The sequence below is a fragment of the Panthera tigris genome, chromosome A3 (assembly GCF_018350195.1).
Source record: "Panthera tigris isolate Pti1 chromosome A3, P.tigris_Pti1_mat1.1, whole genome shotgun sequence".
NCBI lineage: Eukaryota > Metazoa > Chordata > Mammalia > Carnivora > Felidae > Panthera > Panthera tigris.
The window spans coordinates 80,618,704-80,643,952 of NC_056662.1; the positions used below are offsets into that span (position 1 = coordinate 80,618,704).

The 25,249-nt window shown below is 36.0% G+C and overlaps 1 protein-coding gene across 12 annotated transcripts in view; it reads right to left on the reverse strand.

Moving 5' to 3' along the window:
* The window catches only part of LOC102951328 (WD repeat containing planar cell polarity effector), a 619,322-nt gene that overhangs the window by 214,256 nt on the left and 379,817 nt on the right, over positions 1-25,249 (reverse strand). For all 12 annotated transcript variants that reach the window (XR_006215760.1, XM_042981516.1, XM_042981515.1 and 9 more), the window contains 3 exons: positions 21,212-21,821; positions 8,844-9,032; positions 5,465-5,588 (listed from right to left, as the gene is read on the reverse strand). Coding sequence is in view for 11 of the 12 variants with exons in the window: in XM_042981516.1 (XP_042837450.1) it covers positions 5,465-5,588; positions 8,844-9,032; positions 21,212-21,821 (923 nt within the window). In the remaining variant the exon portion in view is untranslated. The remainder of the gene's footprint in view (positions 1-5,464; positions 5,589-8,843; positions 9,033-21,211; positions 21,822-25,249) is intronic.

The following is a 25,249-nucleotide window of genomic DNA, read 5'->3' on the forward strand; positions in this document are numbered from 1 at the left end:
TCAGGCTCTGTGCTGGCAGCTCAGAGCCTGAAACCTGCTTGGGATTCTGTGTCTTCTCTCTCTGTTCTTTCCCTGCTCATGCTCTCTCTCTCTCTCAAAATAAATAAAGATTAAAAATAAATAAATTAAAAAAAATAAATAAAACCTAGTATTAGTAGTATATCTTCTTCTTGAAAAGCATAAAGACTTTAGAATACTTTAACTTCTTCACTCATCTTCTGATTTATATACTGTTATTGCCCAGAATTTTATCTTAATTTTTAATCCCTTGAATTAGATGTTAGTGTTTATGTTTTATACTATTGATTTGTATGTTCCTACAAGTTTAGTATTATATTTTGCCCACCATTCCTTCTTGCCTTTCATACCTTCCTTCCTTATAGTTCAGAGAAGATGCTACCCTCCAATGGTCATAGATTGATGTGGAGATCTCAGATCCCATCTCCCCATTCTGCTTGAGCCCTAGGCTTTGTCTCCTACACTCTGAATGTACAAGCTTTCCTAAACCAACCTCCTCACTGCCAGGTGCCAGCACATGCCCTCAAGGCAAACTTTGAGTTTGCTTACTCTAGTGGAATCAAGCATCCTTGTCATTTCTACCTGAGTGTTTCCCTTAGTTTCCTGCCACGCTTTAAGCAAATATTTTAAATATATTATCAAGCATGTTTAGATGATCTGACCAGGAAGTTTTTCTCTGCAAATAATTCTGTGTTATTTCCTAAATATTCTTAGGTAACTATTTTAGTATTAATATTCTTTGAATTGATTTCATATAATGGTTTTACTTACTTTACTATGTATGCTGCATTAGTGAAAAGTGTAACCAAAAAAGCCATTTAGAAATCAAGCTGGTTAACAACTTTTTTAGTCACAGAATAATTTTTGTGCCTATCATATATATGTATTGCATAAGCTAAGAACCATTTTGAAAGCTAAGAATAGGGGCGCCTGGGTGGCTCAGTCGGTTAAGCGGCCGACTTCGGCTCAGGTCATGATCTCATGGTCTGTGAGTTCGAGCCCCGCGTCAGGCTCTGTGCTGACAGCTCAGAGCCTGGAGCCTGTTTCAGATTCTGTGTCTCCCTCTCCCTGACCCTCCCCCGTTCATGCTTTGTCTCTCTCTGTCTCAAAAATAAATAAATGTTAAAAAAAAATTAAAAAAAAAAAAAAAGAAAGCTAAGAATAATTTCCAAAACACTACCCTTTTTTACCTGAACTCTAAGTATAAATATTGACCCCAACATAATATATATTTCCCTCCAACACCTTATTGTAAAACTTTTCAAACATCCAGGAAAGTTGTATGAATATATTTACCACCTAGATTCTATCATCATTTTACAATATTGTTTTATTACATATCTATCCATCTCCTTTTCTTTCCATCAGTTCCTCTTACTTTTTGTTGCAGTGAAAAGGAAAATACAGGTATCACTAAACTCTGCCTGAAATATTTCATAAACATTGTATTTTTTAAAAATTTTTAAATGTTTATTTTTGAGAGAGAGACAGAGCACAAGTGGGAGAGGGGCAGAGAGAAAAGAAGACACAGGATCTGAAGCAGGCTCCAGGCTCTAGCTGTCAGCACAGAGCCTGACTGGAGGCTCGAACTCATGACCTGTAAGATTATAACCTGAGCTGAAATCGGACACTTTGCTGACTGATGAGCCACCCAGGTGCCCCACAAACATCTTATTTTTATTTCTAGGCAATAAAGTTCCCTTTTCCAACTTACTTGCTTACCATTTTCTAATAATTGAAAAGCATGACGCTATCTCTGTGCCACAATCACATTGTTCCATAGGAGTCAGAAAACAGTAGCCTTTTTTTTTTTTAATTTTTTTTTTTAACGTTTATTTATTTTTGAGACAGAGAGAGAGACACAGCATGAACGGGGGAGGGGCAGAGAGAGAGGGAGACACAGAATCGGAAGCAAGCTCCAGGCTCTGAGCCATCAGCCCAGAGCCGACGCGGGGCTCTAACTTGCAGACCGCAAGATCATGACCTGAGCTGAAGTCGGACGCTTAACCGACTGAGCCACCCAGGCGCCCCAGAAAACAGTAGTCTTATAGTTAAGAGGGGAAATAAACAAGTAGAATCAATTAATTTTTAATCCTTTATAATATGTTTCCATGTTAGTAAAATAAGTTTCATATGTGGCACATTCACTTGAAATATTTGCCCTTTTATTTCATCAATATCTAGGAGTTCCTATTATAGTTTCTATTTGTTTATAATGAAAAGTTCTTACTTGTTAATACCTTCCTATTCAGTAGTTCTGGAGGACTATTCTATTTCATGAAGACAGGTGAACAATCATCTTCTGAACTTAGCTTAGGCAGTTGCATTTGCATTCTGTGATATTATGATTTATAGTAAGAAATATATATTTTATATATTTGGTTTTATCCCATTCCTAAAATCCTTAGGATTTCCTAAAAGAAAAGAAAGTCTTTTATTATTTGTAACAAGCCCCTTTCAACCACATCTGAGTTTACATTACAGAGGAGACTTTGTGAAAGCCCCTAGCATGGGGGCTGGTTGTCAGTGGAACCAAGCGCATGATTAGAGGATTGGAAATTTCAGCCCTATCCCCAGACCTGGGGCTGGAGAGAAGGTTTGGAGGTTGAGTTATTACCAATGGCCAATTATTTAATCAATCATGCCTACGTAATGAAGCCTGCATAAAATATCCAAAAGGAACGGGTTCGAAAAGGTTCCAAATTTGGTAAACAAGTGGAAGTGCTGGGAGGGTGGCACTCCTGGAGAGGGAATGGAGGCTTCATGTCCCTTCTCCTATAACTTGCCCTATGCATCTCTTCATCTGGCTGTTCACCTGTATCCTTTAAAACATCCTTTAAGGAGGTGCCAGGGTGACTCAGTAGGCTAAGCATCTGACTTCTGCTCAGGTCATGATCTTACGGTTCATGAGTTTGAGCCCCACGTCAGGCTCTGTGCTCACAGCTCAGAGCCTGGAGCCTGTTTCAGATTCTGTGTCTCCCTCTCTCTTCTCCTCCCCTGCTCATGCTTGCTCACTCACTCTCTCTCTCTCTCTCTCTCTGAAAAATAAATAAATGTTCAAAAAAAATTTTAATTAATATAAATAAATAAAACATCCTTTAAAATACTGGCAATAGTAAGAAAACTGCTCTTCTCGGTTCTGTGAGCTGCTCTAGCAAATTATCAAATCTGAGAAGGGGGTAGCAGGAAACTCCAATTTGTAGCCAAAATGGACAGAACCTGTGAGTAACCTGGGGACTTATTACTTGCAGATGGCAGCTGAAATAAGGACACTCCTGTAGGACTGATAACTTTACATGTGTGGTCTGTGTTAACTCTGGTTACTGTCAGAATTGTATTGAATTCTAGAACACCCTGCAGGTGTCAGAGATTGGTCAGTGTGGGGGGAAAAAACTCCCACCTATCTGGTGTCAAGAGAGTGAGTATGGGAATAAAGGAAAACACACTGAAGTTTTTTCTAGACAACTTCTATAGGTAAGCGTCTTACAACTTAATGATTTTATGAAATAGACTGCATCATCTATTTAAAATTTTACTATAGTAAACATTTTATTTAGCTGTTTTATCAATATTGTACCTCTACTGCTTTCTATCTTCAATGTTAAAAGCCATGATTTACATTTACAGGGAACATTTCTTGATGAAAATTTATTACTTGGAACACATACAAAAAGGTGTCAAGAAAGGACATGAGAAATCAGTTTTAAAGTTTAGATTCATTTGTATTTGGAGGAAGACTGTCAAGATAAGTTTTCATACTTGCTAATGACAAAAAGATCTGTGTACTTCCTCTAATGTCAAGATAAAAACAAAATTGTATCAAAAATAGTTATTTTAATAACCAAAATGGATTACTGTCCTCATGCATGCATACTATGACCTCATGCTTTATATGCTGTATGAAATTAAAATCAATGTAATATTTTATTCTTCTTTATCAAAAGAGCCCAATCTGGACTCAGGCAGTCTCAGTCAGCTTTACCAATGAGTGACCTTAGGTACATCCCTATTCTGCATGGTGCTTCTTTTCTTCATCTTTAACTTGAAATTCTCTAAATTGAAATTCTCTACACTCTAAAGTATTAATACTCTAAAGTATTAATATACTGGCTAGACAAGGTACAGGCAGTAATGCAATTCTAGCACTTCACAAATACAAAGTATTTAGCCTGTTCCTCTTCCTCTAAGCAGGAGAACTTCACAGCAGATTAAAAAAAGAATAATTCCAATTTAAACTATTTCATTTAATTTCTTCTAAATGTACACTTTTTTCATAATGTCATATATAGCCTACTATCAAAAGAACTAATAAACACTCATGATAACTGAAATAGTAGCAAAGCGTGCAAAAAAGGAAATGAGAAAATCCTGATATACCCCAAGGAAAAACATTTAATTCTAGGAATAACCTTTTTTTGGGCTGTATAGGCAGGAGGTAAATTCAGAAACAAGGGAAACAAAATATAGAACAAAGCAAAGAAGTCCAAATAAATGTGACATCCGCCCTAGTATTTTTGGCATTTGTTCACACATAGAAAACAGCTTCATTCAGGATGAAGAGTCTCTTGAAATATGCTAAAATCATTCAGATAAAAAGGCAAGATTCAATTACAGATCATAATTCATTCAATATAACAACATTTCTCAACTTTTAAGACTGTTTTCCAAGGGCTTCACTGTTAGGTAGAGACCAAAGTACCACTTAATAGTTTATTTATTTGTCAAATAATGATACCCTCTTACAGGGTATGTTCTGAGAAAAAAGGAGAGATAATACATTAAATTGTTTGAAAGAGTTAAAAAGAACTATGACACATTATAAATGAAATTAAAACTCAAAATTCAACTCGATGTAATACTTACCTTTGGTACATGAAGTTGATAATTCTCTTACTTCCTGTTATAAAATACATGATATATAAAAGTATACAACACATATATTTAATTAAAAGAATAATAGTTTTTGATGGACCCTGATGCATATCCCTCTCATCTTAAAAAAATGGAACATTACTAGGGCACCTGGGTGGCTCAGTCAGTTAAGCATCCAACTCTTGATTTTGGCTCAGGTCATGATCTCACAGTTGTGAGTTGCTCTCTCTCCCTCTCCCTCCCCCTCTCTCTCAAAAAAATAAAAATAAAAATAAAATAAATAAAATTGACTTTACAAATAAAATTGACTTTACATAGTTAGTATTGTTTGCTTTCATATTAAAGGGGAAGTTATATTCAAGCATTCTGATGATGTGTAAAAGCCCTAAACAATATTCAAATATATTCATTAAAAGGAAAACAAGAACATATTAAAGAGTATCAAGAGAAGATCTGTTTTTTCTCTTAGGAAATGGACTATTAGAAAACAGCCACATTATGGAATATTCTAATTAAAGAAAATGGTTCCTTAAATAGGTAGTCTGACATTAATCAATCCCAAGATATTGTTCACCTGAGCAAGTGATGGAAGAATCTTCTTGCATATTTGCTGATTTCATCTCTGTATTCCAATATAGTTGTATCCAGAAGTGGTCTTGTTGGAGCATAGAAGGTTCCAAGGCTTGCCTCAAGCTGTGCTGTGGAATTCAAACATAGCAGCACTGAAACAAGTGAAACTCCTTCAATTACAACAGAATACTCATGTTTGCAGTCAGTCAGGTTTTGCAAACTTGGATGAAATGTGAGCTTGTTGCAGGAAAGATGAAATTAAAATATGACAGCTGGTACAAAAACAAACCTGTGTATAAACTTTCACTTGAGGCAAAGCTGACAATGACTCTGAGCAACAAAAAGCTGTCAAAACTGAAGAAATCCATAATGAACCAACCTCTCACCACAAATGGGTAATTAAAACAGTGACTCATCAAAGTAACACAGTTTGAACTAGTATTTCCAGTAGAATCAACTCACAGTGTGCTGAACATTTACTCTTTACCTAAAAGGAGAAAACTAACCTTTTTGCATTGGGGATTGAAAGAAGTATTAGGAATGTTTTAAATAAACATTTAAAAATAAATACAGCCCTACTGAAGTAATAACATCCTTCTAAGACAATTTTAAAGAAACAGTGAAAGTCCCCATACCTTCCCTAAATCTCATTCTAATAAACAAGATTGTTGGTTTTGTCCAAGTGTGAAAGCTAACACCCCTGGGAGGGATGTCATGCTAATCTGCTCTTGGTCAACTGACACCTTCCTAGGAAAAAAGGATTGGAGAGCAAGTTTTGATAAACCAGAGGGCTAGAGACTGGGAGAAAAAGGCACATTTTGCCTACTTCATAATTTTACCAAGGGGTTGTGTTTTCTCCCCCAAACACCTGGAAGTTATATAATTACAGTAATGGTGAGCACTGTATGAGAAAACTTCAGCTTACAGTAAAACTCCATTGATTTTTATGCTACTAAGTGCTAGAGTGAATAAAAAATTCCTTATTTAGCAAAACTCTAGTTTTAGGTATATTTGGGTTTGAAAGTATTAAATACCTCATCAGAGTAATTGCTATGGACTTGGCTAAGCTGTTAGTAATTTCTTTTTTTTAATCTCAAATCTAGACAGTAAAGTAAGATGAACTTCAGAGGTATTTTCTTTCAAAGCAGCAGTCAATTTAGATTAAAATTGAATACAGCAATGCTATTGTGAAAACAAGCCAGAGCCTCTTGCCATTGCTTGTTTTCTTGACAGCATGTTTCGTACTTCTGCAATGTTCAAACCTATATGGAACACTCATAACTCCCAGCACAGTTACAGATTCATTAGATAGCCCAGCTTGATGTTTAAGGCAGAAATGAAGATCTCAAAGATAACCACAACACAGCACAAATGAAAGAACTCACTGGGTTCCACTAATAAAAGGAAAACAAATTACCATGTCAAATTTGTTAGATTCGGACAGAATAAATCTCAACAGAGAAGAATTCTGAATGTTTTAGAAATGTATTTTGCAGTTACTTGGGGGGAAATGCATATACCTACTTAAAATGTGCATATTCTGATAATCCAGCATCATGCAAGTCTTTTATTTTAATAGCCTAGTATCATACAAGCTTTTCATTTCCCTATCTTCCCAACACGGTACCTTGAAAATATCCTTTATTAAAGCAAGAATCTGATAATGCCCATTTGTGAATTCCCTAATAACCTTTCTTACAACACAGGAATCTTACAACACAAATTCACCAAGGTGCTAGCAATTTCTCAGCATCGTTGACAGTCAATATTTTATCTTCTCTACAATTCTTCAACTGTAAATTTAGCATCTCTTACACATATTGTGTATACTATAACAGGCTTTCCTTACATATTCTGCTTTTTAACCCCCTACTATGTACCTAATCTCTGAGAGTGTACCAATACTAAGAAATAAGTACTTGAGATAACTCTGTAGGCAGAAATATTACAGTAATATCTAGTAACCTAACATTTTAAAGTTATACTCTTCTTTTTATTTTTAACTAATAGTCATTAAATACCTATGGTAGGCCAAGCATTGTGCTAGGCATTTTCTCACTGTAGAAATACTGGACCCTCCAGAGATGGGTTGGACTACCTCCAAAGAGCACATTCAATTAACATTAAATAAATATTTATTGTGGGCCTCCTAAGAGTTGCGCCAAGTCCCATGATGTGAACTTCCTGAAGGAACCTGTTCTTTAAAATTACTAAAATGAAGGTTAGGTACAGAATTTTATCTACACAATTTGGTTACTTTGGAAACATAGTGAAATGGAAGAAGAAAATCTATAAACATTCAAAGAAAATAGTAGGGAAAAAGCTCTCCAGTGAAGACCTTTTGACATATTTCCTGCTTTCTCTACCTTGTAAATTACCTAGGGACATTTTTCATTGTCCAGGACTTCCCATCATTAATGTCAAAGCTTCTTGCAAAGATTTGAAATAAAGACACAAGTGCAAGAATGTTTAGGTGCATTTTATATTAATAACTCATAATAAAAATAGCATACACTGAATAATTGGAAAATACAAAAATGAATTTCATTACTGTATGTACACATTATTTTTCTCTTTTTTAAAAAAGTGTCTTATCTGAGGGGCGCCTGGACGGCTCAAGTCAGTAGAGCAGGCAAGTCTTGATCTTGGGGTGGTGAGTTCAAGCTCCATGCTGTGCACAGAGCTCACTTAAAAAACAATGTCTTATCTGAGATCCTATGGGCATAATTACTTACTGAAGGAAAGCAGAGGAATCCAAGTAGGCAGAGAGGTATCGGAACTACCAGTTAAAATGAAAACAAGGAGTAGCAGCCTGGGCTGCTCATTCTCTCTCATTCTCTCATTCTCTCTCTCTCTCTCTCTGTCTCTGTCTCTCTCTGTCTCTCTCTCTCTCTCTCTCTCTCTCACACACACACACACACACACAGCACACACACAAATCAGTGGTAAGGACTACCATCTAGACAAAAGACTTGGAGTATGAGAAAAAAATACTGATGTCTAAAATGAAGGAAGAATAAGGACCTTTATTTGGGGCCCTCTGTCTACCAGCCCCTACAGAGTACATGGAATTCTCAATTAAAGTTTAAGATCTGAGCATATTACACACATGAACTTAGACTGAAATGTACAATGACTGCATTGTGAGTTCCAACACAGGTATACACAAAAAAAGTTGTTCTTTATGTTGACAAATACTACACGCTAAGTACCATATGGATAATTATTTGATATCTGATCTTGTCAGTTTTAATAGGGCATTAACATTTGTCTTTTAATCTCTGATAATACAATTCAAAAAAATCCTCAAAACATAGTGGACTCAATAAAATGTACTTCATATATATACAAAATCCATTTATGAAATATATTCCATGTCTGACCTTCTCTCTCTGGAGTGAGCTTTTGTCTAAGAAGATGGTTTACAATGGCACTCATGCTGATAAAGCACTGGTGGCCCAGAGTGTCCCAGTTCATACTGCTCAGGATATTTATCGCCTCATATATCTCATCACAGTGAATGTATTGGAATATGATGTCTATCAGGCCCAGCTGTCCTTGTGTGAAGATACCTGTCACAAAAAAGTAAAACCAAGTGATTCTTTTGAAAATAACAAGTAGATTAACAAATACAGAGTTAACATTTCCATAAAGGAAAAATAATCATTTCCTGCATAAGTGCTAGAAATGTGGGATCTAGGGGGGCAAGAATAATATGATTTTGTGGCTACCAGCTACCAACTCCATCTATCTTATGCCTGTCATTCAGCATATATTAATTAATTTATACTCCACATAATCAAACTACGTTCACATCAAAAGCCTGTCTTTAAACATATACAGCAGAGGCCTAAACAACAGATGGGGAAAATAGGGTTAGCTTTTGCGGTCTACCTAAAGATTCTTCTCTTATTTATTCACTTTTAGGTAGACCACAATAGCTAACCCTATTTTTCGCACCAGTTGTTTAGGCCTCTGTTATATACATTTAAAGACAGGGTTTTGATGTGAACACAATTCTTACTGACTAGCTCTATTGGTTCTAAGTTGCTTTTACTCTTCAGCCCCACATACTTTGGTGTGGGTGGGGATAAGTACAAATAGCCATGACAAATATGACTATATATATGCTTTGAAGTCTGTTTTTATTAATGGGTGCTCTCAATTGATAGTTTTTTCATAGATACCACATACAAATTTATTTTAAATTGGCATTTAAAGACTATTCTTTTTGGGGCACCTGGGTGGCTCAGTTGGTTAAGCGTCCAACTCTTGGTTTCAGCTCAGGTCATGATCTCACGGCTTCATGGATTTGAGCCCCGCGTCAGGCTCTCTGCTGGCAGTGCAGAGCCTACTTGGGATTCTCTCTCTCCTCTAGCTGCCCTTCCCTCACTCATGCTGTCTCTGTCTCTCTCAAAATAAATAAATAAAAACTTTAAAAAAATTTTAAAAAGTAAAGACTATTCTTTTCTACTGAAGAAATGATCAGTGTTAATCTTGCTAGTGATGCCCTTCACAGCTAATATTTACTATAAAATATCTTGGCACAATATAAGTACATTAGTTTATCCTTTTAAAATGAAAGAAATCGGGACTCCTGGGTGGCTCAGTCGGTTGAGCGTCCAACTTCGGCTCAGGTCATGATCTCACGGTCTGTGAGTTGGAGCCCCGCGTTGGGCTCTGTGCTGACAGCACAGAGCCTGGAGCCTGCTTCACATTCTGTGTCTCCCTCTCTCTCTGACCCTCTCCCGTTCATGTTCTGTCTCTCTCTGTATCAAATATAAATAAACATTAAAAATTTTTTTTAAATAAACATTAAAAAAAATTTTAAATAAAAAAATGAAAGAAATCCACTTTTTTTTTATTAAAAAAATTTTTTAATGCTTATTTATTTTTGAGAGAGAGAAACAAAGTGTGAGCAGGGGAGGGGCTGAGAGAGGAAGACACAGAATCTGAAGCAGGCTCTAAGCTCTGAGCTGTCAGCACAGGGTCCAACGTGAGGCTTGAACTCACGAACTGTGAGATCATGACCTGAGCCAAAGTCAGACGTGTAACCGAATGAGCCACCCAGGCGCCCCAAAGAAAATCCACTTCTAATGTAAGAGAAGCAAGACCACAAAACAAAGATGGGGCATTCTATTCTAATTTTATCATCTTTTATACATCCTTGATTTCATTTGAAACTAACAATTTCTGTGTAATTAAATGACAGTAAGTATTAGGGCTTTTAAGCAGGGTGGGGTTTTTTTTTTAATCTTTTAAAAATGGTTGGCTATAAAATACTTTTTCTTCAAAAGTAGCAATGTTTATTGATTTGAGTGAGTCCATAAAAATTTCTCAGTACAAATAATCATAAAACCAAATGAGAAAATGTATGTAAAATTATTTATAAGCTGTAAAGTATATAAAATATTACTGCAATTCTTCTTTTTATTACTATCATCATCAACATCATTTAACTGGAATAGTTACAGGTTTTAGGATTTTAAAAAATACATTAGTTCATGCAAAAGATGCCAAAATTCTTCATACTAACTTCAAGTCACATCAAAATAAGAATTTGTGCTATATGTAACAGGACTCAACTTGATAGGGAATCTGGGGAATTGCCCTAACCATACCAAGCAATAAAACCTCACTATTCTTTCTGTGTTGGTAGAATCATGAATGGTACTATCCAAAAGCCTTCACAAGCTTGCAGTCAAGCACTGTAAACTCTCATAAATCAGGGTGGTTCCTTGGCAGTAGATATCAATGTGTAGGAACTTTATAGGAAACCCAAAATATCTGAAATCTGTTGATTCTGCTCGTACCCTAAGCAATACCTCTAGAAAGAGAAGAAACTTATTTGCTGAGAAAAAAACATTAACCATAATCATAATCATGTTCAAAAGAGGATGAAGGGAAAATCTTAAAAAGTAGCCAAAGAAAAAAGACACAGGCACAAAGATATGAAAAACTGCAAACTTTGTTTCTGAAATTATGCAAGCCAGAAGACAACAGCAAGACTTTTAAAAATGCTTAGATAAAAATGAATTAAACTAAAATTCTGTACCTTCATAATAAAGAGTTGAAAATTAATGAAGAACCATAACAATCTTAAATATTACTAATAACAGAGTTCTGAAATAATATAGCAAAAATTGATAGAACTAAAAGGAGAAAAAGTGAAAGCCACAATTATAATTGGAATTTCCTCACTCACTAGTTGAGAGAACACATAAACAAAATCAGCAAAAATAGAAAATACTTGAAAAACATTATCAGTGAATTTGACCTGACATTTATAAAACACTTCACTTAACAGCAAAATACATTCTTTTTAAATGTAAATAGAATATCAACCAAGATGGATCATATTCAGGGGGCTAAAACAAACCTCAATAAATTTAACTGTTTTGAAATCATACAGAGTAGGTTCTTCTGACCACAACAGAATTAAATTGGATATCAATACAGAAAGATACCTGGAAAATCTCCAACTACTTAGAAATTAATCAACATTCTTTTAAATAAACTATGACTTAAAGAAGAAACCACAAAGTAAATTAGGAAATATTTTGAAATGAATAAAAACAAAAAGGAGTGCCTGGGCGGCTCAGTTGATTAAGCATCCGACATCAGTTCAGGTCATGATTTTATGATTCATGAGTTTAATCCCTGCATCGGGCTCTGCACTGACAGTGGGAAGCCTGTTTGGGATTCTCTCTCTCTCTCCCTCTCTGAGATTTAGAAAGGAAAATATAAATAAATAAGATAAAAATATAACATCAAAACTTGTGAGATGTAGCTATAGCAGTACTTAGAGGGAAATTTCTAGCTTTAAGTGTTTTAATTAGAAAAGAAGGAAGGTCTAAAATCAACAATCCCAGCTTCCCACATTAAGAACCTAGGGAAAGTAGAGTAAATTACACCTAAAGTAAATAGAAGGATGGAAATGATAAAAATAAGAACTAGTAAATAAAGAATAGAGAAAACCAATGAAATCAACAGCTAGTTCTTTGAAATGATCAGTAAAACTGACCAATCTTGGCCTAAATTCATAAAAAAAAAGAAAGAAAGACTACAGAACTACACACATTAAAAAATAGTAATATGAATAACTTTATACAAATAAACATAACGTAAATGAGATGGATACCTTGAAGGACTCAAACTATCAAAGCTCTTGCAAGAAGGAATAGATAACTTGAATGACTCTATATTATTTAAACTTGAATTCATAGTTAAAGAATCTTTCAACACACATGTACATACATGCATGTACACACACACACACACGCACACACGCACACACACACCCTTCATGTCCAGATGCCTTCATTGGTGAATTCTCCCAAATATCAGAAGAAGAAATAATATTAACTCTACACAACTCAATATACAAGAAGAGGGAGCACTTGACAACTTATTTCATCATGTTAGCATTAATTACACTGATGTAAAAAATGACAGAGACAGTACAGGAAAAGACAGAAAACTACAGACCAATATCTCCCATAAACAGATACAAAAATCCCTAACAAAGTATTAGCAAGTCTAGCAATATATTAAAAAGATCATAGATCATGAACAAGAGAGATTTATCCCACAAATGCAAGCTGCTAAAACATCTGGAAACTAATCAATATAATTCACCATATGACCAGAAAAAACATAATAATTTCAACAGATGCAAAAAAAAAAAAAAAAAAAAAACTTGAAAAAATTCAATATCTACTCAAGATAATATATCTTAGCCAATTAGGAATGGAAGGAAGGGGACTTCCTCAACGTAATAACATTAATACTAATAGTGAAAAGACTAAATGCTTTCCATCTAAGATCTGAAACAAAGCAAGGCTGTCCTCCCTTGCCACCTCACTTAATACTGTACTGGAGATTCCAGCTGATGTAATAAGGAACCAAAATAAAAGGCATACAGGCTGAATAAGAATATGTAAAACTGTTTTTAAATGCCATTGTCATAGTCATCTCAGAAAGTCCTAAAGAATCTACAAAAACATTATTACAGCTGGAAATGAGTTTAACAGGGTACATGGTCAAGATTTTAAAATTTTATTTCCATATAATCCCAATGAACAATTAAAATTGTAATTAAAAATACTATTTGCAGTAGCACCCAAAAATATGAACAAAGTATGCATAAGATCTTTACACTTAAAATTAAAAAACACTGCTGAGAGAAATTTTATTGTTTTTAATTTTTTAATAAACTTTATTTATTTATTTATTTATTTAGAGGTGGAGGGAGAGAGAGAAAATGCAAGTAGGAGAGGGACAGAGAGAGAGGGAGAGAGAGAGAATCCCAAGCAGGCTCTGCATTGAGCGCAGAGCCCGAGTTGGGGCTTGATACCAGGAACTGCAAGATCATGACCTGAGCCAAAATCAAAAGTCAGATGCTTAACCAACTGAGACACCCAGGTGCCCAAAAATCACTGCTGAGAGAAGTTTTAAAAGATTTGAATAAATGGAGAGAGATATTGTGTTCAAAGATTGAGAGACTCAATATTGTTAAACTGTCATTCCACCTCAAATTGAACTACAGATTCAACATAATCCCAATCAAAATCTCAAGTACTTTTGTAAAACTGACAAGTTTGTTTTAAAATTTATATAGAAATCAAAGGATCTAGAGTAGCCAAAAACAATTTGGAAAAAGAACAAAGTTGGAGAACAGTAATTGATTTTATGACTTACTATAAAACCACAGTAATTAAGACAGTGTGGTACTCCCATATAGACATATAGATCAGTGGAAGAGAATAGAATCTATTCATAAACACATACATATATGGTCAAGGCAGTTCAATGGAGAAAGGACAGTCTTTCCAACAATTGGTTCTGGGACAAATGAATATTTATATTTAAAAACTAATTTCAGGGGCCCCTGGTTGGCTAAAATTGTTTTAAAAATTGGGGGCGCCTGAGTGGCTCAGGTGGTTAAGCGTCCGACTTCAGCTCAGGTCATGATCTCACAATTCGTGGTTCGAGCCCCGCATCAGGCTCTGTGCTGACAGCTCAGAGCCTGGAGCCTGCTTGGATTCTATGTCTCCCTCTTTCTCTCTGCCCCTCCCCCACTCATGCTCTGTCTCTCAAGAATGAAAAAACGTTAATTTTTTCTAATTAATTTTAATCTATGCCTCATAGTATATGCAAAATTTTAACTTGGAACAGACCATAAACCTAATTGTAAGAGCTAAAATGTCTAGGAGGAAACAGGGTTAGACAAACACTTCTTAAGATGGTACATAAAAAACACAAGTCATAAAATAATTTAAGAACTGAATTTCATTAAAATTAAAAACTTCTGCTACCCGAAACACGTTGTTAAATAAATGAAAAGGTAAAACTATGAGCTGGAAGAAAACATTCATAATACTAGTGTCTCACAAAAGATTTTTATTCAGAATATATAAAAACTCTTACAACTCAATAATAAACAATCCAATTAAATTTGGGCAAAAGATTTGAAGATATACTTTATCAGAGAAGATATATGGCAAATAAGCACATAAAAAGATACTAAGCTCCAATAGTCATCAGGGAAATGAAAATTAACACCATTACACACCCATTAGAATGGCCAAAATTAAAAAGACCATTAAGGCTAAGCGGTAGAATATAGAGCAACCAGAACTTCAAAATAGTTTCTTCTTCAGTTAAACATATCCTGAGCTTATGGCCTAGGCATTCTACTCCTAGATTTTTCCCAAGAGAAATTAGAATATATGTCAATATAGGGGCGCCTGGGTGGCTCAGTCAGTGAAGTGTCTGACTGTGGCTCAGGAGGTGATCTCGCAGTTTGTGAGTTCGAGCCCCGCGTCGGGCTCTGTGCTGACGGCTCAGAGCCTGGAGCCTGCTTCAGATTCTGTGTCTCCCTCTCTCTCTGCTCCTCCCCTGTTCACGCTCTGTCTCTCTCTCTCTCAAAAATAAATAAGCATTAAACAAAATATATACATATATGTCAATATAAAGACTTGTACATGAAAATACATAGTATTTTTAGTGATATTAGCTTAAATCTGGAAACAATCCAGATGTCCATCAAGAGGTGGAGCAATATACAAATTGTGGTTTATCTACACAATGGGATACTACTCAGTAATGTAAAGGAAAATTTGAAGATGTACATACCGATATGGAAGATTCTCACAGATAAATGCTGTTTATCTCACAGATAAACAGATAAATGTTTTCACGTAGAAAAACACTAAAAAAGTACCTATTTTATGAGTCCTTTTCTATGAAATTTAGAAAAAGCAAATCTAATCAGTAATGAGAGAAAGCAGGTCAGTGCTCTTTTGGCCTTCAGGGAAATAGACTGCAAAGAGGTTTGAGAGAATTTTTTGGTGATGGAAATATTCTGTTTTGATTGTGGTGGTAATCATGAGGATACATACATTTGTCAAAACTCATTAAACTGCACATTTGGAATGGGTACACTTTATTTTATGTAAATTATACTCCAATAAACTTGATTTAAAAATCCATCATCACTCTAGTTTAGCAGAATGCTGTCTGGAATAACAGTCTATTTCAAATGATTTGAGATCCAAGTTTAAGATTACTAGGCATCTAAGAAATTATCTGACATTTCTTTCCAGCAATAAATTACCCACAATTACCACCTGGGTAAAGTTTAGTATTTTAAAAGCTCACTAAAAGTAACTCTTTTGGAACAAACTGAGGGGTGCTGGTAGGGGTATGGGCTAAATGGGTGGTGGGCATCAAGAACGGCACTTGTTGGGATGAGCATTGGGTGTTATATGTAAGTGATGAATCACTAAATTCTACTCCTAAAATCATTATTACACAATATGTTAACTAACTTGGATTTAAATAAATAAATAAATAAATAATATAGTGATTATGCCTGTATTATGGCATATATACGTATAAATATGTATATGAGCTAAATATTCAGATTAAAGCCTTTTTTGATCCCCTTCTAGATGACAATTCTAACTTCTCCTTCAGGGGCTAATAGGTGTTCTGTGATAAAATCATTTTACATTTTATTTTTAAGCCAAGGGCCTTATTTGCCTGGAGTTTTAGTAACTTTTAGAACCTGGACTCTCAGATGAAAGTAGGTACATAAAAATATTGTTTCAGGATTTAATAGCTATCTTTTGTGATTAAAGAAAACTCTGTAGGGCACCTGGGTGGCTCAGTCGGTTGAGTGTCTGACTTCGGCTCAGGTCATGATCTCACAGTTCATGAGTTCAAGCCCCACATTGGATTCGCTGCTGTCAGTGCAAAGCCTGATTCAGATCCTCTGTCCCCTTCTCTTTCTGCCCCTCCCCTGCTTGTGCTCTCTCAAAAATAAATAATATTAAAAAAAAATAAAGAAAATCTGTAATCACAATTGGAAATATTGACGGTTGTTTTAAATTTATTTCAGTCACAAATAACAGAAAAACCTCCTAAAAATGCCCTAAATAATAAAAGGTATATTATTTACAATACTAAAAAAGTAATCAAAACAGAACTTTTGAAGAAAACCTATTTCTTATAAAAATACTAAGAGAAAAATCATCCTACTAATTTTCTAGACAGAATGATACACCCACATGCACACACACACGTTGCCTTTGATTTTCAAAATCCTATGAGAGGGCAGATGTTAGCTTTAATTATTTCTTGCCTAATATTATCACTTGAATATTTAACCTTTTCCTAACTTTGCAGGCTCTGGGAGAGTATTGCAAGGGCACTCCAGGTAGATGGAATACTATCAAAATCACCATAGGAAGGAGGGAATGTGAGAGAGAGCACATGCCCCAAATGGGGAGCTACAGTAGTGCAAAAACAGCTGGGGAGATGAAGCCTGAGAGGCAGACAAGGGCTTATCAACCCCTGAAGGATTTCAAGCTAGAGAATCCATGACCAAATCTGCAGTTAGATTACTCTGGTGGCAGTTCAGGGGATTATGAGAAGATTGGAAGGCAGAAGATTACAGAGAGCTACTCCTTGATCGCTGCTTGAAAACAGGGAAGGTCCAGGTTAAGGTCATGACAGCAAGGCTGTACAGAGATGTTTTTGACAGTATTTAGAAGGTAGAATTGATGGGACTTGGCCACTGATTGCATATGGCATTAGGGGTGAGGGAAGATTCTAGGATGATTTCTGACTTGGGACTCCATCTGAATAATAGTACCATCCACCAAAATGAAGAATATAGAAGAAACAGGTTTGGGGAGAAAGAAATAAACTCTCAATCTACATAAAACAGGAGGAGAGCTAAAAATGGAACCTTACAGAGCCTCAACATATTCATGAATAGGCAGAAGGAGAACACAAACATGATGAAAAGGTGTTATCTGGGGTCATGGAAGGCAAGTACAATGAGAATTCTGTGACAGAAGTGGTAAGCAACCATTAAGTGCTGAAAAGTCATCAAGTAACATAACAGAAATGTATTTATCAAGTAGGAAGTCCCTGGTGACCTTTGCAAGAGCAGTTCCAGAAAACTAAAGACCCAAGCCAGAACTTGGTACTGTGAGGAGTGAATGGGGAGTGAAGAAGCAGAAAAAGTCAATGTTCACTATTATTTTGGTGCATCTGACTATGAAAGAAGGTGATCATCTGACTAATAACGGAAGAGAAACAATGTTAAGGAAGAGATGTTTGTCTGTTGTTTGTTTGTTTTATGGTGTGGCTTGGGCCTGTGTCTTGGGGTATAGTAAGATTTTTGGGGGGAGTGGGAAGGCTGACAAAGTAAAGGTGTCAAAAGGAATGTAGTGGGATCCAGAGTGGAAGTGGTGGTGGAACTAGTCTTGGACAAGAGGAAGGTCTCCTTTTCCATTGAATTGAGAAGGAAAGATTTATGTTCATGTAGATAAGGGGTTGGTTAGGTTGGGTGGGTAGGTGGTAAGAAGCAGATAAACTTAATGAAGTATCAATTAAAAGGGAAGATTCTCTCTTCAGAGGGCAGATAGATGATCATGTGAGTTTAAAGAGAGCAGTGGAAGTTGAAAAAGGTACTGATGAGAATGGAAAAGCTTTAATATCTCTGTAATATAATTAGGGACTTGTCTTTTAAAAATTAATCTCAGTCTACATATGTGGAAATACGTGACAATGACTGCCAAGCAAAGAAATCTGATTATATTTTGCTTTACATGAGACAGTACTTATTGGCTTCCACGTGGGAGGATGATACTTCTAGCTCCCTCCTGAGGAAGGCATGCCCTTCAAATTCTTCTAACAGTAGTGATGGCCTTTTAATCCCCAACACATTTGCATGATGATTATAAGGATTTAGAATGGAAGCTCTAGTCTTGGAACAAAGTTTTCCTTCAAGATTACACTGACCTATTCTAAAAGTCAAACTCCAAAAATCTTAGCATATTGGCACCAGCCACTGCCACGTTTACATATGACAGCATTCTATTTTAAACTATGATCTATGTCAGCTTCTTAAATTGTAAGCTACACCTTGCATGTCAAATTTTCCAAAGGCTTGCATAACAAGCTTATGAAAAAATCTCGTAAATGCTCCCTAGTGGGGAAACTGCACATGCAACTACCTGTTTATATATGCAGTAACTTGAATTATACATGAAAATTCCACATGGATGCCCAGAATCAGCACTGTGTTAATTCAAGAAGTATATTAAAATTTTTGGATGTATTTAGTAGCAGAACCTAAGAAAAATCTGTTCTTTAAACAGGGTTTTCTTTAAAAAAAAAAAAAAAAAAAAGATCTGTTAGTTGGAATCTACTGTTTCAAGGAATCTACTCTTCCTAGAAAAATTAATAATCTGTAATAAATATTAATCTTATAATGTGTTTTTTAAAATTCTGGGAAACTCCATATCTAGATCTTTTAAAGAGTCTGTAAGTCTGCAAAATTTCCCTATCCCATAAAACTTAAGAGTCATATTGAAAATAAAATTTTAATGATAAATGTCAGTTGCAGAAGTTATCACCTTTTCATTTGAATGCTTGACTTCTATTGGATAATTCTCTTCCAAGAGACCTTCTTGGGAAAAAGATGTGACAGCCAACTCATTGCCTAATTGATTTAGGAACAGTGCCCAGGGAGACAGTCCAATTAAGTTTACAAGCTGGCAATTAGCAGGAAGCCCTCTAAATCCCTACACTGAGAGCCTGTTTACTTTAGTAAGAAGGCAAATGTGCTAGAGATAGGAAGAGAAAGCTGTGCTTTTTGCAAAGCTGTTGTGAGTAGGCCCACAAGGGAGGGCTGAAGAAAAGCTAGGTATATGTGGGCAGACAGCCTTCTGTTTGACAGGTAACTGGGTAATTTAGAGAGAGAGAGAGAGTGTGTGTGTGTGTGTGTGTGTGTGTGTGTGTGTGCATGTGTGTGTGTGTGTGTTTTAACAGACATGCAAAACATCTAACATCCACTTTAATGAGCGTTGTGTATGGAGACATACAACTGTTAAACATGTAGTTGGGCAAAGAACTGGATTATTTTATAATAAATGAGATTCTAAACATTTTTTCTTGGACAACATTAACATTATATATAAATTTCGATGCATTTTTATTATGTGGAAAGAACACAGAGCTCAAATTATACCTTTCAGGTTAATCAAGTCATTTTTAAGTAGATTTATTTCATCAGTTCAATTTCAGAGGCAAGTAGATCTATTAAAAAATAATAAACTGACATATACTTAGCAAACACTACAGTATCTTTAAAAACTTAACTTTGGGAGCACCTGGCTAGCTCAGTCACTTAAGCGTCTGACTCTTGATTTCAGCTCAGGTCATGATCTTGATGTTCATGAGATTGAGCACCGCATCAATCTCATGAACAGCTGCTGTCAGCACAGAGCCTGCTTGGTATTCTCTGTCTCCCTCTCTCTCTCTCAAAATAAATAAATACATATTTTTTAAAAAATAAAAACTTAACTCTGTATCACAGAGCCAAACCATGCATAGAGTTTAAAAATGTATTGACTTTTCTATGTTTTCAAGTTGCGATAAAATGCATTAATTAAAATCTATTTTTTAAACCTAAATCTATTTTTTAAGCCTTACACACTCCAATCTGAGAAGCAATACATACATATTATATCAAATAATTTTAATAGGGGCACCTGGGTGGCTCAGTCGGTTAAGCGTTGGACTACAGCTTAGGTCATGATCTCCCAGCTTGGGAGTTTGAGCCCTGCATTGGGCTCTGTGCCAACAGCTCTGAGCCTGGAGCCTGCTTCAGTTTCTTGTCTCCCTCTCTCTGTGTCCCTCCCCTACTCACACTCTGTCTCTCTCAAAAATGAGTAAACATAAAATCAATCAAATCAAATCAAATCATTTTAATAGAAAAATTATCACATTCCTTCAACACAAAATTTTTTAATGGGCATAGTAAATAGTTTTAAAATATTCACATATGTATTTATTTTGGAAAGTATCAAATGTGGAAGTTTAAGCTTTTCATTCATCACAATGGACAATTAGTGCAATTTCCAAATTCTTCACTATCTAATGTTCCCTAACACTTAGAAAATCATCCACAAAGCTTTCTTAAACCATATGAGGGCACCTGGCTGGCTCAGTTGGTGGAGCATGTGACTCTTGATCTCAAGGTTGTGAGTTTGAGTCCCACGTTGAGCATAGAGATTACTTGGAAAAAAAACACAGCTACATGAAATGTCTGAAAGGCAAGCCTATTTACGGGAAGACACAGAAAACCTACATTTCTAGAACGGTTTTATTCTCTTAATCATAATGTTATCATCATAAACATTTTACTTACTCACCAACTTCCTTGACTTACCAAGTTTAAACAAAAGTGCACCCAAAGGTCCTCTGTCAAACCTGAGGAAGAGGAGATCATAGATGTCCCCACTTTTAGGCTTCTGAGAAACCACCTGAGGAGCTATCCACTGCATTTGAACAAGACTGCTGGAAATATCAAAGAATTTATTGAACTGCAGAGTCTCCCTGGGTGAGCGGTCTTCAGCCAAGAGCTGGATGTTAATAGGGGATAGAGCCATATCAAAAATTTGCAGCTCCCCTTGGTTGCTGCCAACTAGTAGAATGGCGCCACTTGGGTGGCAGCTTATTAACGAAGGCAAAAGTTTAGCCTGGGCTAAGAGAGTTACTCTACGGTGAGCTTCATAAAGAATTACTGAAGAATCTTCACAGCCCAGAATCAGTTTGTCTTCAGTAACATTCCTGCAGCAGCTAATGGCCTTCGATCTTAGTGGTATTCTGGTTATTGACACACACTGGATTTTATTCCGAACACATTCATAGATGCAGCTGTCAGCCATGGGCTCTTTGTCTACACTGATGGAGTGCTCCACTGTCAACACCTGATAAGGCTGTTTATTGCCAAAGCGAACATCCAGCGGATCCCATTCTGTGCGGACACAGCTCAGAACCTGTGAGAAAAGTATCAAGTATGTTCACACAGACCTTGGTTTTTCTTCAGCTGTCACACATACGACTGCATATTAATCCAGCATCCCATTGAAGACCATCAATTATCACCTTAAACATCAGCAACATTTAAATATGTATGTGCATATATATTTGTGCATCTCTCTCTCATAGAACACATAAATATATATAGCACATATATAACACAGCTGCAGAAATTGTAACATTTTAACTTTAACACTTTGTTTTTGAAAGTCTGTAAATAACTTAATGTTCAATATATAAAAACTAATAAGGTGGGCTTTTACTAAAATAGTATGGTAGTAGAATATCTAAAAATATCAGTTTAATTTTTAAAACAATGAATAAAGGGCTTATTTATTTCTTTTAAACACCAAGAGTTTATTTCTTTTTCTTTTTTTCTTTTTTGTTAGGAGCACCTGGGTGGCTCAGTCAATTAAATGTCCAGCTCTTGGTTTCAGCTCAGGTCATTATCTCATAGTTTGTGGGTTCAAGCCCCACATCAGGCTCTGTGTTGACAGTGCTGAGCCTGCTTAGGATTCTCTCTGCCCCTGCTCGCACTTGCATGTGCGCACACTCTCTCACTCAAAATAAATAAAAACTTTAAAAAAATCAAATAAAGTTATTAAAATATACCCTACTGACTGAAGAGCTATCTGAAAGGAAAATCTGTCAATACATTTTCTAGCTATAAGGTGCTCTGTTAGCAGATCATTTGCAAATAGGAAGTTGAAAACACCAAATGCAATTAGGTAGTCATTGCAAAATACCAAGAAAAAATACAGACTTTTTAATCCAAACTTGCATATACTAAGACATCTCTCATATTTATGCAGCTGGTTTTTCCTCCCCAAATGAACTTAGTCAGGAGATGATCAGGTCAAGATATAATGTTAAGATAAAGAAAAAGTACAGTGTATAGTTAAGGGAGAAACATTAATGACAATGCTCTGAAGAAAAAAGCACAAAGGAGAGAAAATAATCCAAAAACAGAGGACCCTGGCTGATGAGACTCATGTAAGCTAACAAGATTAATTTGATGTCTTCTATCATCTTCCATAAGGCTTGTTCAACGTTATCCTCTACAAACTTCATGATCAAGAATTCCCTTCTTTCACTGAGTTCTTGGTCTTTCTTTTTTTTTTTTATTGAGGTATAATTGACATATATTATATTACTTTCAGGTGTACAACAAAATGATTCAATGTTTGTATATATTGAAAATGATCATTATAGGAAGTCTCATAAACATCCATCATCATACACAGTTAGAAACTTTTTTTCTTGTGATAAGTACTTTTAAGATTTACTGTCTTAGCAACATTGAGTTCTTGGTCTTAATCCTATCTTCAGGCACTCCTCAGATTAGGTGAATTCTGAAATCTAATAACTCTTTAAAGATTCTTAAAAAATACATGCCAGAGGTTTCAGGAACTAGTCAGTAGAATTCAAATGGGAATGGCTGTGGTAAAGGACACGGTGAAAAGTTTTAACAAAGCATAGTGAGCAGGCAAAGAATGAGATGCAGAAGAACAGTGTAGATAATTAAGGGATGAAAAAATAAACACCAAAAAAATTTTTTTAAATGTTTATTTATTGTTGAGAGAGACAGAGACAGAGAATGAGCGGGGGAGGGGCAGAGAGAGGAGACACAGAATCTGAAGCAGGCTCCAGGCTCCGAGCTATCAGCACAGAGCCTGACATGGCGCTCAAACTCATGAGCTGTGAGATCATTACCTGAGCCGAAGTTGGATGCTCAACCGACTAAGCCACTCAGGCACCCTTAAAGACTTTTATAGTGTGTGGTGGCCTGCTTAAAGTCTGGAGATCTTTAGAAAAAGATCTCTGCTTTAATTCTAAAGTAATAGGAAGGTACAAAGAAGAAAAGCACAGAAACAGGCAGTGTGTTAGCTAAACCACAGATTATGCTATGTTCCAATGGGTCGGTTAAGAAAGACTGTGATAGCAGACCTAAGAATAGATGACCATGATTCAATGTTTTATTTTTTTGTTGTTTGCTTTCTGTTTTGTTTGTTTTTTAATGTTTATTTATTTTTGAGAGAGAGAGAGAGCGTGCGTGCAAGTGAAGGAGGGGCAGAGAGAGGGAGGGAGACACAAAATCCGAAACAGGCTCCAGGCTCTGAGCTGTCAGCACAGAGCCCGGTGTGGGGCTCTAACTCAGGACTGTGAGATCATGACCTGAGACGAAGTTGGCCGCGTAACCAACTTAGACACCTGGGCACCCCATTTGCTTTTTGTTTTTTAAAGAAAACTGTGTAATAAAGAAAGAAATGATAAGAGTTTAAAAATTCAAGCCAAGAAAGAACAGAAAAGGTAAAGAAGAATCCTAAAGGTCTTGGAATTTCTAATTTCAAGGATAAACAAGCTGGTAGTTTCATTCCTAAAATGAATTGTTTCAGTCAAGTTTGAATCAGTCAGCTTTAAGGCTGAAACTTGTTGAAAAATGCACACTGAGATTATTTCATTTTTATTCTTAAAAAGGGTAAATTTGAAAAAGGTAGACAGAGCTGTTCCAAAAGTCATCAAAAAAGGAACAGTATAGAGTAGGAAAAGCATTAAATAGTTAATATAACTGATGCCCTCTCCGGAAGATATTTTAAAATTAAGAAAGCACAGAAAGCAGAAAAGCAATTATAGTGAGCTGGAGATAGGCTCAAGATTGTCATGTTTCATGTTTAGCTATAGAGGGCTGGTTCAAACTAAGTGTTTATCGGGACACCTGGCTGGCTTAGTGGGTAGAGGATTCGACTCTTGATCTCAGGGTCATGAGCTCAAGCCTCATGTTGGGTGGAGAGCTTACTTAAAAAAAAAACTAAGTGTTTATTATGACCATGAGTATAGCATCCCTGATTCTGGCAAAGTGGTGATGGTGGCACTATAGTTTTTGAATCTCTCTAAATCCCTACATGAAAGAAACAGTTCAACTAAATAGCAAAACCAAAAACCTATGGATGACTAGATGAGAATTCGAGAGAGCATTGTATGTAATGACTTTATGCTCCAATAATGTAAATAAAGTACAACTATTTAAAAATGCAAAGGAGGGGCGCCTGGGTGGCTCAGTCGGTTGAGCGTCCGACTTCGGCTCAGGTCACGATCTCACGGTCCACGGGTTCGAGCCCCGCGTCGGGCTCTGGGCTGATGGCTCAGAGCCTGGAGCCTCCTTCCGATTCTGTGTTTCCCTCTCTCTCTGCCCCTCCCCCGTTCATGCTGTGTCTCTCTCTGTCTGAAAAATAAATAAACGTTAAAAAAAAATTTTTTTTTTAATGTAAAGGAAAAAATTGATAAAAACATAGGCAAAAAGTTTCTGAATATTCTCAGTAATTTATATTAGTAGTGGTAGTATTAGTAGGATTATTCTCAGACTGTTAAGTGTATACTGTGACAT